Source organism: Prionailurus viverrinus, chromosome F1 (assembly GCF_022837055.1).
Source record: "Prionailurus viverrinus isolate Anna chromosome F1, UM_Priviv_1.0, whole genome shotgun sequence".
Classification (NCBI taxonomy): Eukaryota; Metazoa; Chordata; class Mammalia; order Carnivora; family Felidae; genus Prionailurus; species Prionailurus viverrinus.
In genome coordinates, this window is record NC_062577.1 from 481,462 (window position 1) to 503,101 (window position 21,640).

Consider the following 21,640-nt stretch of genomic DNA (forward strand, 5'->3'; position numbering starts at 1 on the left):
TGTGCAACCATGACCACAAACTTTTTCAATATCCCAAAGAGAAATTCTCTACAACCACTAAAACCACTAAAGAATAATTCCCCATTACCCACTCTACCCAGCCCCTGGTAACCTCAATTCTGCTTTTTATCTCAATGAATTTGCCTATTCTAGATACTTCATCCAAGTAGAGTCATACAGCATTTGTTCTTTTTGGTCTGGCATTTCTCACTTAGCATAATATGTTCAAGGCTCATCCATGCTGGAGCATATATCAAGAGTCCTCCCTTTTGAGGGCTGAATGATATTCCATTGTATATAAATACATTTGCTTCTGTCCATCTGTTGATGGACACTTGATTGTTTCCACCTTTTGGCTACTGTAATAATGTTTCAAAGAACACTGGTGTAAAAACTATCTGTCTGAGTCCCTCTTGCAATTCTTTAGGGTACAGTACGTAGGAGGTGAATTGTTGGGTCATATGGCTAACTCTATGTTTCCCTTTCTGAGGAACCACCAAACTTTTAACATGCTTGCAAACACCTGTTTCTTTTTAACCCCCTATTTTAGCCATCCTAGTAGGTATGGAGTGGTATCTTGAGGTTTTTAACTTCAAGATGTTGAATGTCTTTTCATGGGCTTATGTGCTATTAAAATATCTTCTTTGGAGAAATGTCTACTCAAGTTATTTGCCCTTTTTTTTAATGTTTATTTATTTTTGAGAGAGAGAGAGAGAGAGAGAGCACGTGCGTGAACGCATGAGCATGGGAGGGGCAGAGAGGAGACACAGAGTCAGAAGCAGGCTCCAGGCTCTGAGCTGTCAGCATAGAGCCTGACATGGGGCTCGAACTCACAAACTGTGAGATCATGACCTGAACCAAAGTCGGATGCTCAACCGACTGAGCCACCCAGATGCCCCTGCCCGTGTTTTGATTGAGTAATTTGCTTTTTGTTGTTCAACTGTAGGATTTGTAGGATTTGTTTATATATTCTGGATATCAAACTCCTACTTAATTTGCAGATGATTTCTTTCATTCCTTTAAAAATGTCCTTTGATGTAATGCACACAAGTTTTTATTTTGATGAAGTCCAATTTATCGATTTTTTTTTTTTTTTTTTTTTGCTTAGGTTTTCAGTGTCATATCTGAGTCCATGCCACGGTCATGAACAGTTACCCCAGTGTTTTCCTCAAGAGTTTTATGGCTGTAGCTCTTATATTCAGGTTGATCCATTTTGAATAAATTGTTTTATACAGCAAGAGCTAGGGATCCAAATTTCTTTGCGTGCAGAAATACAGTTGTCTTGGCACATAGATTGAATAGATTGAATAGATTTAGTACGATGTCAAAAAGCACATGGCCATAGATGCAGGAGTTCATTTCTCCACTCTTCATGCTATTCCAGTGGCCTGTGTTTCTATTCTTAGGCCAGTACCACACGCTTTTTGTTACTGTAACTTTGTAGTAAGTTCTGAAACTGGGAAGTCTGAGTTCTCCAATTCCATTTTTCTTTTTCATGATTGTTTGGCTACTTGGGGCCACCTGAAATTGTATATGAATTTTAGGATTCTATTTTCCATTTCTGCAGAAAGGGCTATTGGAACTTCACTAGCAACTGTAATGAACCTGTACATCGCTTTGGGTAACAATGACATCCAAACAATATTAAGTCATCCTATCCATAAATGTAGTATGTCTTTCCATTTACTATGTCTCCTTTAATATCTTTCAGCAATGTTTTGTAATTTTCAGTACACAAGTCTTTAACCTTCTTGGTCAAATTTATTCTAAGGAACTTTATTCTTTTAGCTGCTACTATAATTGAAATTGCTTTCACAATTTCCTTTGTGGATTGTTCATTGCTGACTTACAGGCACACAGCTAATTACTGAAGATTGGTTTTGCAACGCTGGGGTCATCTGTTGTCTACTAAGTCTTAAAAGTTTTCTCTATATTTTGCATGACAGTCTTTTGCAGAGCAGAAAATTTTAATTTTTTTTTTTTATTTAGTTTTTTAAATGTTTATTTGTTTTGGAAAGAGAGAGAGAGAGACAGAGCCTGATGCAGGGCTCAAACTCATGAGCTGTGAGATCATGACTTGAACCGAGGTCGGACCGGATGTTTACCCGACTGAGCCACCCAGGTACCCCAGAAAATTTTAATTTCAATTAAGTCTAGCGTATCAAGTCTTTATTTCACAGATTGTGTCTTTGGTGCCGTATGTAAGAAGTCACTGTCCTACCAAAGGTCATGTAGGTCTTCTCCTATGTTATCTTCCAGCAGTGTTTTAGTTTTAGGTTTTACATTTAGGTCTGCGATCCATTTCGAGTTGGTTTTTGTAAAGGCTGTAAGTTTCATTCATTCATTCATTCATTCATTCATTCATTATGTGGATGTCTAGTTGTTCAGCACTATCTGCTGAAAAGACAATCTTTACTCCACTGTATTGCCCTTCCTCCTTTGTTAAAAATGACTCCTATGAATATTCATTCAGTGTCTTGATTACTGCATGTTTATAATAAGTCTTGAAGTCAGGCAGTCAGTCTTCCAACTGTATTCTTTTCCTTCAATACGGTGCTGGCTATTCTAGGTCTTTTGTCTCTAAACAAACCTTATATTTAGTTTGATGATATCCACAAAAGGACTAGTTGGGATTTTGACTGGGAATGCATTAAATCTACAGACCAAGATGGGAAGAACTTACATCTTCATGATACTGAATCTTCTTATCCACAAAATGGAATGTCTCTCCATTTATCTAGTTCTTTTATTTCCTTTATCAGAGTTTTATAGTTTTCCCCATATAGGTCTAATGCACATTTTATTAAATTTGTACCTAAATATTTCACTTTTGTGGGTATTATTATTAATAGTGTTGAGCTTCAAATTTCAGTTTCCACTTGTTCAAGGCTGTTGTATAGGAAAGCAATTGGCTTTTGTGTATTAATCTTGTATCCTGCAACCTTCCTATAATGTCTAATTAGTTCCAGTTCTTTCATCAATGTTTTTCATTAGACGATCATGTCGCCTCTGAACAGACAGTTTTACATCTTCTTTCACAATCCACATACCTCTTATTTTGCCTTCTTGTCTTACTGCATTAGCTAGGACGTCCAATACAACATTGAGAGGCAGTGGTGAAAGGTACATCTTCACCATGCTCTGGATCTTAGTGAAAAAGTGTCAAGTTTCTCAGCAATAAGTATAATGTTAGCTGGCATAAGGCAGCTGCCTTAATGATTGATCATGGTGTTGAGTTCACCCATGTCCTTACTGACTTTACATCTCCTGGACTTGTTCATTTCTGCAACAGGGGTGTGGAAGTTTCCAAGTAGAATAGTATAGTCATCTATTTTTCTTTGCAGTGCTAACAGTTTTTGCTTCATGCATTTTGATGCTGCTTTGTTACATGCATACATGTTAAGTCCTGTTATGTCTTCTTGGAGAACTGATTCCTTTATCGTTATCCGATACCCTTTTTATTCCTAAAAACTTTTGTTACTCTGAACTCCACTTTGAAATTAATATAGCTACTCCTGCTTTCTTTTAATTGGTGCTAGCATGGTATAGCTTTCTCCATCTATTTACTTTTAATCTATATCTGCCTCTATATTTAAAGTGGGCTTCTTATAGATAATATATAGTTCGATATTTTTATCCTATCTGACACAATCTCTGGGGTTTTTTATTTATTTCAAAAATTTTTTAATGTTTATTTTTGAGAGAGAGAGAGAGAGAGAGAGAGAGAGAGAGAGAGAACATGAGTGGGTGAGGGACAGAGAGAGAGGGAGACACAGAATCTGAAGCAGGCTCCAGGCTCTGAGCTGTCAGCATAGAGCCCAACAACAGGGCTCAAACTCATGAGCTGCAAGATCATGACCTGAGCTGAAGTCAGATGCTTAACTGACTGAGCCATCTAGGCACCCCACAATCTCTTTTGTAACTGGTGTACTTAGGCCATTGACATTCTAAGTGATTATTGATATTTTTGGATTCATATCTACTATATTTGCTACTGTTTTTCTATTTATTGTCCGTGTTCTTTATTCCTATTTTTGTCTTCTACTCCTCTTCTGTCTTGGTTTTAATCAAGTGCTTGATATGATCCCATTTTCTCTCTGCTCTGGGGATATGTTACACTTCCTTTTTAGTGGTTGTGCTATAGTTTGCAATATCTATTTACAACCAGTTCAAGTCTGTTTTCAAAATATATTCTACCACTTCACGCGTAGTGCAAATACTTTAAAATGAAATAATCTCAATTCCTCCCTCCTATCCTCTAGATCATTGTTTTCATTCATTTCAGTTTTATACAAGCATATAGAAGCATGTGTGTATGCACATATAATCAAACACATTATTATTTTTAAGTATTAGATTAAGAAAAATAAAATTTTAAATTTATTTTACCTTATTCCTTCTCTGACGCTTTTTCTTTAACTTTTTTTAATATTTATTTTTGAGGGGCGCCTGGGTGGCTCCGTCGGTTAAGCGTCCAACTTCAGTTCAGGTCATGATCTCGCGGTTGGTGGGTTCGAGCCCCGCGTCGGGCTCTGTGCTGACAGCTCGGAGCCTGGGGGGCTGCTTTGGATTCTGTGTCTCCCTCTCTCTCTGCCCCACCTCTGCTCACACTCTGTCTCTCTCAATAAATAAACATTAAAAAAATATTTTATTTTTTTAATTTATTTTTATTTTTTAATTTTTATTTATTTATTTATTTATTTATTTATTTTATTTTTTCAACATTTATTTATTTTGGGGACAGAGAGAGACAGAGCATGAACGGGGGAGGGGCAGAGAGAGAGGGAGACACAGAATCGGAAGCAGGCTCCAGGCTCTGAGCCATCAGCCCAGAGCCTGACGCGGGGCTCAAACTCACGGACCGCGAGATCGTGACCTGGCTGAAGTCGGACGCTTAACCGACTGCGCCACCCTGGCGCCCCTAAAAAAATATTTTTGAGAGAGAGGGAGACAGAGAATCCGAAGCAGGCTCGGTGATATCAACGCAAAGCCTGACACAGGCCTCGAACTCACCAACTGTGAGATCATGAGCTGAGCTGAAGCTGGATGCTTGACCGACAGCCACCCAGGCACCCCTCTGATGCTTTTTCTTTATGTAAATACAAGTTTCTGACCTATGTAATTTTCCTTCTCTCCAGATAACTCCTTTTAACATTTCTTGCAAGGAGGTTTACTGGCAACAAATTCCTTACATTTTTGACTCAGAAAGTCCTTATTTTTCTTTCACTTTTGAAGGGTAATTTCATAGGGTACAGAATTCTAGGTTAATTTTTTCTCGCAACACTTTAAATATTTCACTCCACTCTCATCTTGTTCGCATGGGTTTCTGAGAAGTCAGCTGTAATCCTTGTCTTACATCCTCTACAGATAAGGTAGTGTGTTTTTTTGTTTTGTTTTGTTTTGTTTGCTCTCGCTTTTAGGATTTTTCTTTATTTTGACTTTCTGTCCTTCGAAAATGGTATCTCTAGGTGTAGTTCTTTGGGCATTTATCCTGCTTGGTATTCTCTGAGCTTCCTGGATCTGGGGTTTGGTGTCTGATACTAATTTGGGGAAGTTCTCAGTCACTGTTGTTTCAAATATTTCTGCTGTTCCTCTCTTTCTTCTCATTCTGATAGTCCCATTGGACGTGTCACAACTTTTATAGTTGTTCCACAGCACTTGCATAGTCTCTTCTGGTGGTGTTTTTTTCCACTGTTTTTCTCTCCGCCTTCCAGTTCGGTCAGTTTCTATTTAGATATCCTCATGCTCAGAGTCTTTCCTCAGCTATGCCCATTAAAGATTATTTTTGTTTCTTTTTTTAAATGAATATAATTTATTGTCTAACTGGCTTGTATACAAAACCCAGTGCTCATCCCAACAAGCGCCCTCCTCAATGCCCATCACCCACTTTCCTCTCTCCCCCAACACCCCCATCAACCCTCAGTTTGTTCTCTGTATTTAAGAGTCTCTTATGGTTTGCCTCCCTCCCTCTCTGTAACTATTTTTCCCCCTTCCCTTCCCCCATGGTCTTCTGTTCAGTTTCTCAAGATCCACATATGAGTGAAAACATACGGTATCTGTCCTTCTCTGACTGACTTCTGTCACTGAGCATGATACCCTCCAGTTCCATCCACATTGCTACAAATGGCCAGATTTCATTCTTTCTCATTGCCAAGTAGTATCCTGTTGTTATATATAAACCACATCTTTATCCATTTGTCAGTTGATGGACATTTAGGCTCTTTCCATAATTTGGCTATTGTTGAAGATGCTGCTATAACATTGGGGTACACGTGCCCCTATGCATCAGCACTTCTGTATTCCTTGGGTAAATTCCTAGTAGTGCTATTGCTGGCTCATAGGGTAGCTCTAATTTTAGTTTTTTGAGGAACCTCCACACTGTTTTCCAGAGCAGTTGCACCAGTTTGTATTCCCACCAACAATGCAAGAGGGTTCCCCTTTCTCCACATCCTCACCAGCATCTGTAGTTTCCTGAGTTGTTGATTTTAGCCACTCTGATTTTAGCCACTGGAGTGAGGTGATAGCTCAGTGTGGCTTTGATTTGTACTTCCCTGATGATGAGGGACGTTGAGCATCTTTTCATGTGTCGGTTGGCCATCTGGATGTCTTCTTTGGAAAAGTGTCTATTCATGTCTTCTGCCCATTTCTTCACTGGATTATTTGTTTTTCAGGTGTTGAGTTTGGTAAGTTCTTTATAGATTTTGGACACTAGCCTTTTATCCGATATGTCATTTACAAATATCTTTTCCCATTCTGTCAGTTGCCTTTTAGTTTTGTTGATTGTTTCCTTTGCAGTGCAGAAGCCTTTTATCTTTTTTTTTTTTTTTTTTTTCAATGTTTATTTATTTTTGGGACAGAGAGAGACAGAGCATGAACGGGGGAGGGGCAGAGAGAGAGGGAGACACAGAGTCGGAAACAGGCTCCAGGCTCCGAGCCATCAGCCCAGAGCCTGACGCGGGGCTCGAACTCAAGGACCGTGAGATCGTGACCTGGCTGAAGTCGGACGCTTAACCGACTGCGCCACCCAGGCGCCCCCAGAAGCCTTTTATCTTGATGAGGTCCCAATAGTTCCTTTTTGCTTTTAATTCCCTTGCCTTTGGAGATGGGTCGAGTAAGAAATTGCTGCAGCTGAGGTCAAAGAGGTTGTTGCCTGCTTTCTCCTCTAGGATTTTGATGATTTCCTGTCTCACATTCAGGTCTTTCATCCATTTTAAGTTTATCTCTGTGTATAAGAAAGTGGTTTAGTTTTATTCTTCTGCATGTTGCTGTCCAGTTCTCCCAGCACCGTTTGCTAAAGAGACTGTCTTTTTTCCATTGGATGCTCTTTCATGTTTTGCCAAAGATTAGCTGGCCATACATTTGTGGGTCCAATTCTAGGTTCTCTATTCTATTCCATTGGTCTATGTGTCTGTTTTTGTGCTAATACCATACCATCTTGGTGATTACAGCTTTGTAGTAGAGGCTTTTTTTTTTTTTTTTTAATTAATTTATTTATTTTTAGTAATCTCTACACTCAGCGTGGGGCTTGTATTTATGACCCCAACATCAAGAGTTTACATGTTCTTCAAACTGAGCCAGCCAGCATCCCAAGACATTGTTAATTTCTGTTACAGTATTTTTTATGTCTAGCATTTCTTTTTGATTCTTAGAATTTCCATCTCTGTTTTTACCTTGTTCATGTATTCTTCCATGCTCTCTACTTTACCCACTAGAGTCCTCAGCATACCAATCAATCATAGTTTTTTTTTTTAAATTTTTTTTTCAACGTTTATTTTATTTTGGGGACAGAGAGAGACAGAGCATGAACGGGGGAGGGGCAGAGAGAGAGGGAGACACAGAATCGGAAACAGGCTCCAGGCTCTGAGCCATCAGCCCAGAGCCCAACGCGGGGCTCGAACTCACGGACCGCAAGATTGTGACCTGGCTGAAGTCGGACGCTTAGCCGACTGCGCCACCCAGGCGCCCCTCAATCATAGTTTTAAACTCCCAGTCTCATATTTCAACATCTCTGCCATGTCTGAGTCTGGTTCTGATGCTTGCTCTATCTCTTCCAACTGTATTTTCTGCCTTTCAGTATATCTTGTAATTTTTTGTTGATAGGCACACACGATGTTGTGCATAAAGGAATGCCGTAAACAGGCTTTTAGTAATGTGGTGGCGAGTTGTGGGGCGAGGGGAAGTGTTCTACAGTCCTAGGAGTAGACACCAGTCTTTTATTGAGCTGGTGTCTCTGGACCATACACTGTAAACCCTGTCAGCTTTTATCTCCCCCTTAGTTTGGGCAGGATGACCAGAGCAGGCTGGAATTGGATGTTTTCCTTCTCTCAAGTTCATCAGGCTCTGATAAACTCCAGCAAGTTAAGCTCTGGTTGAAAAGTTTCTCCAGAGAGCAGACCATGTTAAGACGAACAGGATGCTCTGGCGTATTTCAAAATGGTTCCCATTACTGTTAGCATAAGGGGACTCTTCTCTGATGTTCACTGTGAGAACCCGGTCAAGGTCCAGGAAGTAAAACTCACAGAAGTGTGGGATCCTGCCAATGACTATGTTCTCTGGAGATTTTATCTCTTAGACTTGTCCACACCGAACCTCCAACGATCTTTCAGTTATAGTACAGGTTTCCATACACTGGCACTGATTCCTACAAAGGTTTCTATTCTGGTAAATTGTGATTCTCTGTATTTACCTGTCCACATCTCCAAATGTAAGAGCAGCGGCTTATCCTGTGATGTCACGTCTCTTGCAGGTGTAAGAAGAGTTGTTGATTTTTTTGATTTATTCAGCTTTTAACTTGTTCAAACATAGTGTCTTCCAAGCATCATATATGCTGGGCTAAAAACTGGTAGCATTTTTTTGAATATTTTAATATATAGGATCACATGATCTATGAACAGAGAGAGTGTTTGGTTTTTTTCTTTCTTTTTTCCATTCCAGTTTGGATGCCTTTTATTTCTTTTTCTTGTCTAATTCCTCTGGCTAGAGACGCCAGTGTAAGTTACATAGTAGTGGTAAAAATGGGCATCCTTGTCTCATTCCTAATGTTAGGGACAAAGTTCTTGGTTGTTCAACATTGAGAATGATGTTAACTGTGGGCTTTTCATAAATGTCTTCCATCGTGTGAATACATTCCCTCCTAGTCCTAGTTTTCTGGGAGCTTTGTTCATGAAAGGATGTTGGATTTTGTGAAATGACTTAATGTGCTTCAATTAAGATGATCATTCCCCCCACTCAGGTTCTATTAATGTGATTTATTTTCTTAACTGAACTACCCTTGGATTCCTGAAGTAAAACCATTTGTCATGGTGCATAATCCTTTTAATACCATTTTGGACTTGGTTTGTTAGCATTTTGTTGAGGATTTATATACATCTATGTTCATCAGGAACACTGGTCTGTAATTTTCTTTTCTTGTAATGTTTTCTTTCTTTTTTTTTTCTTGTAATGTTTTTAATATGGCTTTGGTATCAGGGTAATGCTGACCTTATAGGAGGATGAGTTGAGAAGTACTCTCTACTCCTGTAATCTTTGGAAGAGTTTAAGAGGGACTGGTGTTCATGCTTCTTTAAATGTTGGATTCAATTCACTGAAAGCCTCTGGCCCGGGACTTTTCTTTGTCAGGAGATTTCTTTTTATTGATTCCATCTCTCCACTTGTTATGTCTGTTGAGATATTCTGGGTTTTGTTGTTGTTGTTTTGTTTTGTTTTTTGAGACACTTTAAGTAATTTGTATGCTTCTAGCTAACGGTTTGTCAATTTTATTGATCTTTGAAAAAATCAACTTTGGTTTCATTCAATCTTATTATTTTTCTATTTTCATTTAATTAACTCCTCTCTAATCTTTATTATTTTCTTCCTTCTAGCTTTGAGTTTCTTTTGCTCTTCTTCTGATTCCGTAAGATATTAAATTAGGTAACTGATTTAAGATCCTTCTTTTTTTTTTTTTTTAAACGTAGTTACTTATGGCCATAAATTTCCCTCTGAGCACTGCCATACTGCATTGTATGGTCAGTATGGTGTTTTCATAGGATTCCTCTCTAGGTATTTTCTAATTGCCCTTGATTTCTTCTTTGATCCACTGGTAAAGAGCATCTTGTTTTATTTCCACATATTTATTAACATTCCAACTTTCCTTATGTTACTGATTTTTATCTTCATTCCATTGTGGTTGGAGAAGACACTTTGTATGATTTCAGTCTTCTTACATTTTTGAGACTTGATTTGTGCCTAACATCCAGTCTATCCTGGAGAATATACCATGTGCACTTGAGAAGAATGTGTATTCTGCTGTGTTGAGTAGAAGGTTCTATACATGTTTGTTAGGTCTAGTTGGTTATAGTGTTGCTCAAGACCTCTGTATCCTTAGGTATCTTCTGTCTGTATGTTCTATGCATTATTGGAAATGGGGTATTGAATTTTCTGTTATTCAAGAATTATTTCTCCCTTCCATTCTATTGAAAACTGCTCCTAATGAACTGAAGATTCCTACACCCTTTTAGAATGGCCAAAATAGGTTTCAAAACCAATTCAAAATAGGTTTACAAGAAATTAAACCAAGAAATTCCAATTTTAAATACCTTCAAGGAAAGACAGTATGAGAATAATCACAGCCAACACTTACTGAGCCTTTACTTTCTGCCAGGCCCTAGGGAAATAATTTTAAATGCATTAGCTTATATACTGGGGAGATTTATGATTATCCCAAATTTATAAATGATACAAGAGATTATGAGAGTTTGATCAACAGGTAAATACATGTGATTCAAAGTTCTCAGTGCAGCAGTGTTTACTACAGAAAACAATAAAGAGCAGACTAGTGGATAGAACATGGCACTGAGTTAGAAAATCCAGGTTAACAATTTTGTTAATGTTTATTTTTTTTGAGAGAGAGAGAGAGAGAGAAACAGAGAGTGTGAGTAGGTGAGGGACAGAGAGAGGGAGACACAGAATCCAAAGCAGGCTCCAGGCTCCGAGCTGTCAGCACAGAGCCCGATGTGGGGCTCAAACTCATGAATCGTGAGATCATAACCTGACCCGAAGTTGGACGCTTAACCGACTGAGCCACCCAGGCACCCCTTGAAAATCCAGGTTTATCACTTTATCACTTATGACTACATAATCCTTAACTCTCCTGGGTCTTGATTTCCTCAAATGCAAATAATCCCTAAGATACTCCCAGTCTTTATGATTCTTGTTTGTTACCCAATCACCTACATGCCGGAAACAAAAGAGTCCCTGACTGGAAATCATTTGAGACAGTAATGTAATACCTTCTATACACTAATCCTGTTTCAGAAGCGTAACTATATAGAAGAAACATCTCTAGTTTGAAAAGCTAACCAAGACTGTGCAATCATGATGAATCACAAAAAGAAAAATAAACCAATCTCTGAACAAGAAATAAAATCTAGAATTTATATTTACATTTACAACAGAGAAATCTTATTTGCAACCACTGATCTCTAACCGTCAGAGAAAAAGTTCTGACCAAGTATACCGCGTCATTCGTTCATGGATTTAACACATTTATCAAACAAGTGTTAAACATGTGGCATCGAGCCAAGTTAATACTATACTTGTATGTTTTCAATAAGCTAGGTTACAGTTTAGGCAAGGAGACATTTTGTGGATAAATACAAAAAAAGCTATGCTAAAGTTATTAACAGAATCCCACAGTGGCATAAACTTCCTGAGATGACATGCAACTTGATTCTTATGTCTGCCAGATGAGTGAGACTAGACTGTGCATGGTTATGCAAGGAGAGGGTGTAGGGGAGGGGTGGCGGACAACACAGGAGACTGCTCCAAGGTTGGAGTGAAGAAAAAGCAGACATCATTCAGATTATCATTTAGCGTTGTAGAAACAGGATGTCCATTTAATCCCAATTCTCCCACTTTGGCACACCTAACGCTATTATCACAGCTAATGGTTACCGAGCACTTTACAGATATATGTATGGACTCCTAACATAAAACCAATGAGATAGGGTTTTACAGATAAGAAAACCTAGGTCCAAAGAGATGAAATGTTTTGTCCAGTATCACATGGCTAGTAACAGATAAGGCTAGGACTTAAAACCAAGTAGTCCAACTTAAGAGTTGGCACAAGGATATCCCTCGCTCGGATGTGTTAACCCATGCCCATTATCATCTGATCCCCCCCCACAGGAGTACATGCAGAGCTACCCTGAGGCTCTCCTCAGTCATTTACAAGATCGAGGATCTGGGTATGTGACGGTGCCCCCATGCAGATTCCCAGTGCATCTTGTCCAGGTGTGCACAAATATTTTAACTCTTTCCCCATAGATTTCTTCTCCCCACTAAGCACAACCTTCCCTTTCCTTCCAGAATGCTGGGGAAGTCTATGTCAGCCTCTACTAGTAAGAAGGAGAATTACGAATGTTAGGTTTGAAGGAGAGCTAGTTTTTACCCCACGTCAAAGAGAGAACATAAACTAACACTCCTGTTAAGCCTAAAGAGAAGAAAATTAATTCAACTTCGCAAATGTGAAATCAAACGATACCTTTAGTCCCTCCAATTCATTTTCCAGTTGCTTAGAATAGTGCTCGCTCTGTTCACGCAATTTCCTGTCTTTAGATGCTTCAGCAGCCACAGCTTCTGAATGAACTTCCAGCTTTAAAATAAAATGAACAAAGCGGATTTCATGGTTATACCTGTTTTTTTCCAGTAAAATGCTTTTTCCCCCATGGGAATTTACCTTGTCACAAGAAGATAACTCAAATGTTGAAGTTCACGTTAAGTAAAATTATCCAACAAGAAAACTGTTTTTAAGAATTCAAGCATGATATACACATCATTTCACTTATCTGAAAAAGCAGCTTTAATCACTACCCCCTGGGCACTGGACAATCTGCCTGACTACTAACCTCTTTCTTGGCTCTCTCTGTCCTGCGCAGTTCTTGCCTTAAGCTTTCAACTTTTTGCATCACTAGGTCCACCTCTTCTTCCTTATCTCGGACATGGCGAGCAAGTTTCTGTTTTTGGGTGTGCAACTCTGTTAGCCGCTCATTGATCTCCATGAATTCCTGCATGGCCAGTTTCCTCTGACAGTGTGCGTCTTTCAGCTCTTTGGACTGGTTTTTTAATCGCTCACTAGCCTGGACTAGTTCCTACGGTTTCGTAAAAAGAATATAAGTTACCAATTCTGCAACCTAGGGACCAATTTTGGCCCTCAAAGCAGCCATCATGAAGTCATGAAGAGCCAAAATTATTCATCTCAGGACAAAATGAAAAGGAATCAACTACTTTTGAACAGATATTAACAGCGTGGTGCTCTGTTGGCATTCTCAGCTCCTTACGCTCATCTGCTAACTGCAATGGCACAGCTGATCGAACCGTCTAGTACCTTAGTTTCTACAAACAAATAAAAAGTATAGGAATACCAGAGGTGATGGTCAAAATAAAGATTTTGTGAAATGTAATGGATACTTGTGAGATGTTTGAAAATTATATTGAATCACTACAAATGATAAAAAACAAGGAATGCTCTTATGTGGAGACTATGCCTTAGGCCAGAAGCAAGGCGAGAAAGCTAAATAAACCCCCGGATGAAAGTGGGAGGAGAGAGCTTAAGAAGACTCAGGTCAGGACAACCACCGGCCTCCGGGCAAAAGGAAATGCAAATCCTTTTTGAGAAAAGAGCCCCGATGAAAGGTAGGTTTTTTAAGACACACAAATATGAGCGCACAATCACAGATTCCCAAAACCCAAAGAACAAACGACCATAAGCAAAGAACAGAAACAATAATAATAAACTCCAATGGGATTCGGACATTCAAATTGTCAAATAGTAACATAAAATGGAATGTTTGAGAAAGTAAAAAAAAAAAAAAAAAAAAAAATCATGAAAATGGGAAAATGACAAAAGACTATTAAAAATGACCAGGGAGACTTATAAACAACTGTACAGGACATTTAGAAATGGGAAAAATACAAGTGTTAAAACTAAAGACCTGAATCTGCCAATAAAGTAAGCTCTATATTTATGAAGCAAGAAAAAGTGTTAAGGCTCAAACCCAGAAACTTAAAAAAAAATAAAATTGCATAGCACCAAATAAAAACAAATGACCTTAAAGGAAATCAGTGAAAAAAGACAAATCCTCTATCCTCTACCCTCTAAAACAAAAGGATAGACAGAGCAGACACTTAAGAAGTTAACAGAAACAGGGAAAATGGAAAGAGTGAAGAAAAGTAATTAAAACTGTATACCCAGAAAAATTCCTGTTCACGTATGAGGCTAAAATAATTAGATTCATATAAACGAAAATGGACAGAATCACCATCAGATCTGTGCTAAATAGGAACCTCTAAAGATTTCTCTCAGGGAAAAGAAAAATAATTTTAAAAGCAAAGTCTATGGGAATGCAAGCTGGGGCAGCCACTCTAGAAAACAGTATGGAGGTTCCTCAAAAAACTAAAAATACAACTACCCTACGACCCAGCAATTGCACTACTAGGCATTTATCCACGGGATACAGGTGTGCTGTTTCGAAGGGACACATGCACCCTTATGTTTATAACAGCACTATCAACAATAGCCAAAGTATGGAAAGAGCCCAAATGTCCATCGATGGATGAATGGATAAAGAAGATGTGGTATATATATACAATGGAGTATTACTCGGCAATCAAAAAGAATGAAATCTTGCCATTTGCAACTATGTGGATGGAACTGGAGGGTATTATGCTGAGTGAAATTAGTCAGAAAGACAAAAATCATATGACTTCACTCATATGAGGACTTTAAGAGACAAAACAGATGAACATAAGGGAAGGGAAACAAAAATAATATAAAAACAGGGAGGGGGACAAAACAGAAGAGACTCATAAATATGGAGAACAAACTGAGGGTTACAAGACGGGGGATGGGCTAAATGGGTAAGGGGCATTAAGGAATCTACCCCTGAAATCATTGTTGCACTATATGTTAACTAATTTGGATGTAAATTTAAAAAAATAAAAAATAAAATTAAAAAAAAAAAAGCAAAGTCTAAGGACAGAGAAATGGGAGGGCCAAGACACTTGTGAACATAAATATGAATGTAAATATGCAGAGAAGACTGTATTATAAACATGTCTCGTTTGTAGAGTAAACAGAAAGGATATAAGTAAAATACTGTCAAAAATAACACAACAGTTGGAAAGAAGTAACAGAATTAGAGGTCCTTAAATTTGGGGGGAGATAATAATTGAGACTTTGTTAAATATGCATGATAATATTCAAGAGCAACAATTAGAAACTGTTAAAACAAGTAGTGAGAAATGTGGGAACAAAAACAAACAAAAACTCAATTAAATTTCAAGAAAAAATTATGCAAGATGGAAAAATTCTGGAGATTAGTTGCACAACAACATGAATATAATTTACACTGCTGAACTGTACATTTTAAAAATGGTTAGGATAGCATTCCATAGGACAGACTCAAAATAGATTACAAAGAAATTGCAAAATCATCATAGAAAAATTGGTGAACACATGATAATGAGAAATTTTGACTTGACAATCATTAATAGATAAACCAAGCAGTTAAAAAATACTGAATATAGAGATTATCAAACTTCATATGTAGATGCTTGCACCCAATATTGGGAACATACATTCTTTTCAGGCATATAGTGAACATCTGAAAATGGAGCAGTCTGTTTAGGCCATGAAACAAGTCTCAGCAGATTTCAAAGAACAGATATCAACAGTTCAAGTTCTTTGATAATATCACCATTACAATAGAAATTTCTAAAAAGGCTAAATTCCATAATACCTCATTGGTCAAGGAGAAAAGTCATAAAGCATGTTAAAATATTTAGAACTAAAAAAAAAAGTTGAAAATATAAACAATAAAAATGTTCAGCACATATAATAAAATGAGAATGCAGTAAAAGGTTTACTTAGGGGGAGATTTATAGCTTGAAACACTTGTATTGAAACTAAAACAAAAGTTTAAATTTAGTGAAATTCCACATAGAAAGAGACAGAACACACTAATGCTTCCACCAACATATGATGATAATAAAAATAAGAACATAAACTAATGAAAAAGAAATGTTATAATGAACATCAACAAAGCCAAAAGTTGAGAAAAATAATACAATAGGCAAATACCTGGTGAGATCAAACAAAGAATAAATGCAAAAATAAACAATGTTAAGAAAGAAAAAAAGACTATGACTACAAACCTGGAAAAGATTAAAAAAGCTAATAAAAGGATACAGTGAAAACTTTATGCCAATAAATTTGTTAACTTTTGAAATGAATGAATTCCTACAAAAATACAATTCATCAAAACTGCTTCAAGAAGAAACAGAATCCCTCAATAGTCCTGTAATGATTAAAGTACCTAAATAATAGTTAACAAACTCTCCCCATCCCCTCAGAGGGAGAGAATTTCCAAACTCAGATGGTTTTACAAGTGATTCCTCCAGTGTTTCAAGGAACAAACATTCTTATACAAACTTTTCTAGAGAAGAGAAAAAAGAGGCAATGCTACACAACTCATTCGAGGAGACCAATATAATCTTGATACCATAAAAAACACCAGAAAAATAAAAGAAAAAAATTACAAGCCAATTTTACTGATAAAAACAAATCAAATATTAAAAAAAAAAAAAAACGGCATCAGCAAATCAGCTTCAGTGATATATAAAGTAGATAAGCATGAACTCTGGACTTAAACTTCTTGTGTTGGAATTCTAGCTCCATCACTTTCTAGCTCTATGATCTTGAGCAAATGAGCTCAAGTGTACACTTAAGCAAGTGTACTTGACCTCTCTGTGCGTGGTCTCATCATTTATAAAATACTAATAACAACAGCAGCAGCAACAACAATAATAATAACTAAATCACAAGGCTCTTATAAAGATTAAATGATCTAATATATGTAAAACACTCCAATAGCAGTGCCATTACATAAGTGTTACATACACTGGCATATTGTTATTTAGGAGGTAATATATGCACAATTGTGGTTTAACCCAGAAATGCAAAAATGGTTTAACATTAGAAAAAGTCTATAAATATAACTTACCAAACCAAGTCATTAAAGAACAATCATATAATCACATCAATAAATATTAACAAATTCCTAGAAATCTGTTGTAATAGCGTACAGAAGAGCGTATTTAATAAGTCTGATACCCATTATAAAAATGATTAGCAAAATAGGAATAGAAGAGAACTTTCTTAACCTGATAAGAAGTGTTTATCAACAACTTACAGAAAACATTATTAGTGGTGAAACAGTAAAGGCATTTTCTTTGAAACCAGGACTAAGACAGGAAAGCCTGCTATCACCAGTTCTATTCAACACTGTACTGTGGGTCCTAGCTAATACAGTGAGACAAGGAAAGAAAGAAAAGTCATACAAATTAAAAGAAACAAAACTGTCATTATTTGCAGAAAACCCTAAGAATCTCAAATATATTAGTACAATTAATAAGAATTTAGCAATGTTGCCGAAGCAAAATCAGTAAGAAACTATAAAGATACCATTTAAAATATGAAAAAAATAGAACAGTAAATTTAAAGGCAAATGAGACCTGCATTAAAATTTTATGTTAAAACATTTAAGATGTTAAAGATATGGTGAAATCTACCAAGTTTGTGGATGGAAAGACCGTGGGGCTCCAGAGGAAAGATTTTTATGGTTTTGTACAGACAGACCTTCCTAAAACTTTGTACTGAAAGTTGGGACCTGGGCTAAAAGCAAGCCTTATAAATTTATGACTAATTTAGAATGAGAAACTCGAAGAGATTTAACTCCTGGATGTATGTGCTTATATTTCAACAGAGGTGGGAGAGAGAAGCCTGGATCAGGGAGCCACCCTCTTTATAGAGCTGTAGGCTCTGGGCTTATCTTTCCCACTGGAGTGATTTATTTATATTCCAAAGGGTCCTAGACTCTTCTCTTTACATTTCCAAGGAGACTCTCAGAAGGATGGGTGGAGATGATGGGGGGCAGAGAGTAGGAAGCATCTGCCTCTCCTCCTTTATATAAAACACCCTCACGTTTTTAGGATTCCTCATCCACAACACAGACTCCATACATATACAGATGTATATACATACATCTAAATATATGTGTGTGTGCGCGCGCGTGTGCGTATAGGGCTTTATCTATCCAGCTCTCATTGCACTGCCCCAGAGGTAAGACAGCACCCAGGGGAGCAGTGTGCGTATTTCTGCTGTATGTACATCACAATACTATGCTCTGGTCTTGAAATCTGTGTGTGCGTTTGGAATAATATTCATAAATGGGGATAGTAAGAACCTAAAGATTCAATGTTGTAATGATGTCAATTCTCCTGAAATGACTCTACAGATTTAACACAATTTTAATCAAGATCTCATCACAGTTTTTAAGGAATGGAGAGGTGAGATAACAGAGTCATGCGTAAATGGAAATGTGACAGGTGACGCTGCCTATTTAGTAAATGAACAACAATTAGCTACAGAGGAAAATCTGAAATTGGATCCCTATATCTCACATGATACGAAAAAATAAATCTGGTATGTTAAAATTTAAACACCAAAGGCCAAACTTTAAAACGTCAAAATAAAAACCGAAAACTTTAAAAAAAAAAAAAAAAAAAAAAACAACTGAGAATTTTAGCCTTAGGTTTCTTACATGAGCCAGCAAATCTCTAAAAAGAAAGATCAATATAGTTGACTACATTAAAACTCAGAACTTCTGTTACTCAAAAGCTCCCATAAAGAAAATGAAAAGTCAAGCCTCTAACTGGGAGGCATCTTAATATACACAACTGACAAAAGATCAATATAGAAATTTTCAAGAATTCTTAACAAATCGGTAAGAAAAAGACAAAAAAAAAAAACCCAACAGGAAAATGTACAAAAGATACTGAGAGGCATTTCACAGAAGAAACAGAACTGATAAGTGGGCATACGTGAGATACTCAACCTCATTAGTAATTGGAGAAATTAAGACCATAAATAAAACATGGTTCTAGACCTAAAATACCAACTTCAATGGGGTTGGCCAAAATAATCAATCTAGTAACATGAAGTATTGTTGAATACAGACCGGGTGGTGGGAGTAGGAGTGTAAATTGGTACAATCCGTGGAAAACGACTTGGCATTACCATAAAAAACGGAGTATTTGCATTACTTATGACCCAATTACTCTACTCGTGATTCTGTGTACAAGTGTGTGCATATCAGCATACATATTCAAGAACGTTCATTTATAGTGGCTATCAAGTGTAAGCAACTTTAATGTCTGTAGACAAACAACTGAATAGATTCTGGAGCGTTCACATAATGGTGTACCATACGGCAGATAAATGAGTGCTCTACAGTCCCATGGATGAATCTTAGAAATACAATGAGTGAAACAACAAACCGTGCAAAACTGCATGTACTTTACACAGCTCAGAAACAAGCCACACCAAATAACGTATGTGTATTTTCATTTCCTGTGGCATTAAAAATTCTTTAGCCACCAGGTTTAATGGCTATATAATATTTCATCCTATGAACTGGTCGGGCATTTTGGTAGTTTCTAATATTTTTCTTTTATAAATGTGGTGATTTGTTCTCTGTGAACAAATCTTTGCTTCAATGTCTGATTATCTTGAGTTACATTTTGACAAATGGAATTATTATATCAAGGACTTTAGTATTTGAAGGCTTTGGATACTTGTTGCAAATCAGCTTTCCAGAAATAAGGTATCAGATTACAAGCTCATCTTTAGCATTTGGCACTGGCATTTTTATTTGTTTTCACTGAAGTATAATGAGCATAGAACGTTATGCTAGTTTCAGGTGCACAACAGAGTGACTGGACAGTTCTGTACGTTACTCAGTGCTCACCGTGATAGGCATAGTTACCCTCTGTCACCACACAGCGCTGTTAGAGTATTATATCCCCTATGCTCTACTTGTTATCTCCTATTATACATTATTTAGAGATTATAGTACTAAGGGATAAAAAGTATTTTTCAATAAGGAAATGACGGACAATAAGGAGAAGGGGATAAAAAAATGACTGGCCAGGGCTATGCCACAAAATTCATAATGTTCCTATTCCTTAAGTTAGATGGTCGGTTCAGAGACAGGCATTATATTATGTGCATCAAAACTCATATAATGTTACGTTTATTCTTTTATACGTATCTAAAGAAAAAAATGTTAAAAAGATTATCTGCTGCCTGTAGGATATTAAACATATCCCTTAAAATACCAATGTAATATTTCTTTATAGCACTACCCTCTTCTCAAAATATACTAAAAAAGGATTTTTAACATTAAAACTTAATAAAATTGGCAAGATACTTGTTACTATAAATCTAGATGTTGGATTCTCATCTTTTTTATGTTTACTAAGTTTGGCTGAATAATCCTACCTTTATATACATAACAGCTACCACTAATATTATTATAATATTACTGTAATATTACTAAAACAAATATAACATCTGTTATAAATTCCAAATTTTATTTTATTTTATTTTTATTTTTTTAACATTTTATTTATTTTTTTGGGACAGAGAGAGACAGAGCATGAACGGGGGAGGGGCAGAGAGAGAGGGAGACACAGAATCGGAAACAGGCTCCAGGCTCTGAGCCATCAGCCCAGAGCCCGACGCGGGGCTCGAACTCACGGACCGCGAGATCGTGACCTGGCTGAAGTCGGACGCTTAACCGACTGCGCCACCCAGGCGCCCCAAAATTCCAAATTTTATTAAGTTGACCATGAATTTAAATGGATCTGTACACAAAACTGCTTATAATTGCATTAAGAAAAAAGCAAAAAGATACTAATCAAATTCAATTTAACCTTTACAACTTTCTCTGTTAGTCTTTTCGATTAGCTTCATCAGCAAAAGGTTATTTGTTTTATTTTTAATTGCCTCCATTTCTTTACTGGCAGCAAGACTTTAAGATCTTCCCCAAAAGAACTTCATTATATTATCAATTATATACTGCATCACTGAATACAATTTACATAAGCCATAAACCACTCATTTCTTTTTTGTGTTGGCTAGTATTAATTCCAACGTTTTGAAATTTGTTAATGAAAGGCAAAGTACACATTCTGAGTGGTTTAAGTAAAATGTTTTTCTCTGGTGTGTATTATTTATGGGATGTGTTAGGCTGTCTTTGCTATTAATAAATTTTGTTGATGCTTCTAATACTGTTTAAGTATTATATCAAGTTCTTATGAAAATAACTTTAGCTTCTTCATCCGTGCTTTGAAAGATAAATTGACATTTTAAAAAATAATTAAAACATTAAAGAAATTTTTTATTCTAATCTTTTAAGAATGTTCATATCAGCAAATCACAATGAAAATATGCCTTTAGTTTTTATTTGTCCAAAGACATGACACATATCTCACTGTTTGCTTATTCTGTAATATTTTTTAAAACATTTACTTTTAATCAAGTCCTTTGATTAAACTTTTCAAAAGAACAGATGATTCTGAATGTCAAAAATCTTGACAGTATGTAAATGTCTTCATTACTAGCTATTACTCAAATGACACATACCAAAACAATTAAACATTTTACAACATATACTTTATGTTCTTGTAACTCATTACGAAAGCTTTTAGAATACAAATTAGATTAAGAATCTAAAACCGGGTTTAACAATCTATCCATGTA

General features: G+C 36.7%; 1 protein-coding gene across 6 annotated transcripts in view; it reads right to left on the minus strand.

Moving 5' to 3' along the window:
- The window catches only part of CDC42BPA (CDC42 binding protein kinase alpha), a 323,204-nt gene that overhangs the window by 107,677 nt on the left and 193,887 nt on the right, over positions 1-21,640 (minus strand). For 4 of the 6 annotated variants that reach the window (XM_047839756.1, XM_047839753.1, XM_047839757.1 and 1 more), the window contains exons 13-14: positions 12,885-13,127; positions 12,521-12,631 (exon numbers count right to left, since the gene is read on the minus strand). In XM_047839756.1, the coding sequence (XP_047695712.1) occupies positions 12,521-12,631; positions 12,885-13,127 (354 nt within the window). The remainder of the gene's footprint in view (positions 1-12,520; positions 12,632-12,884; positions 13,128-21,640) is intronic. The other 2 variants (XM_047839754.1, XM_047839755.1) reach the window with 1 other exon arrangement.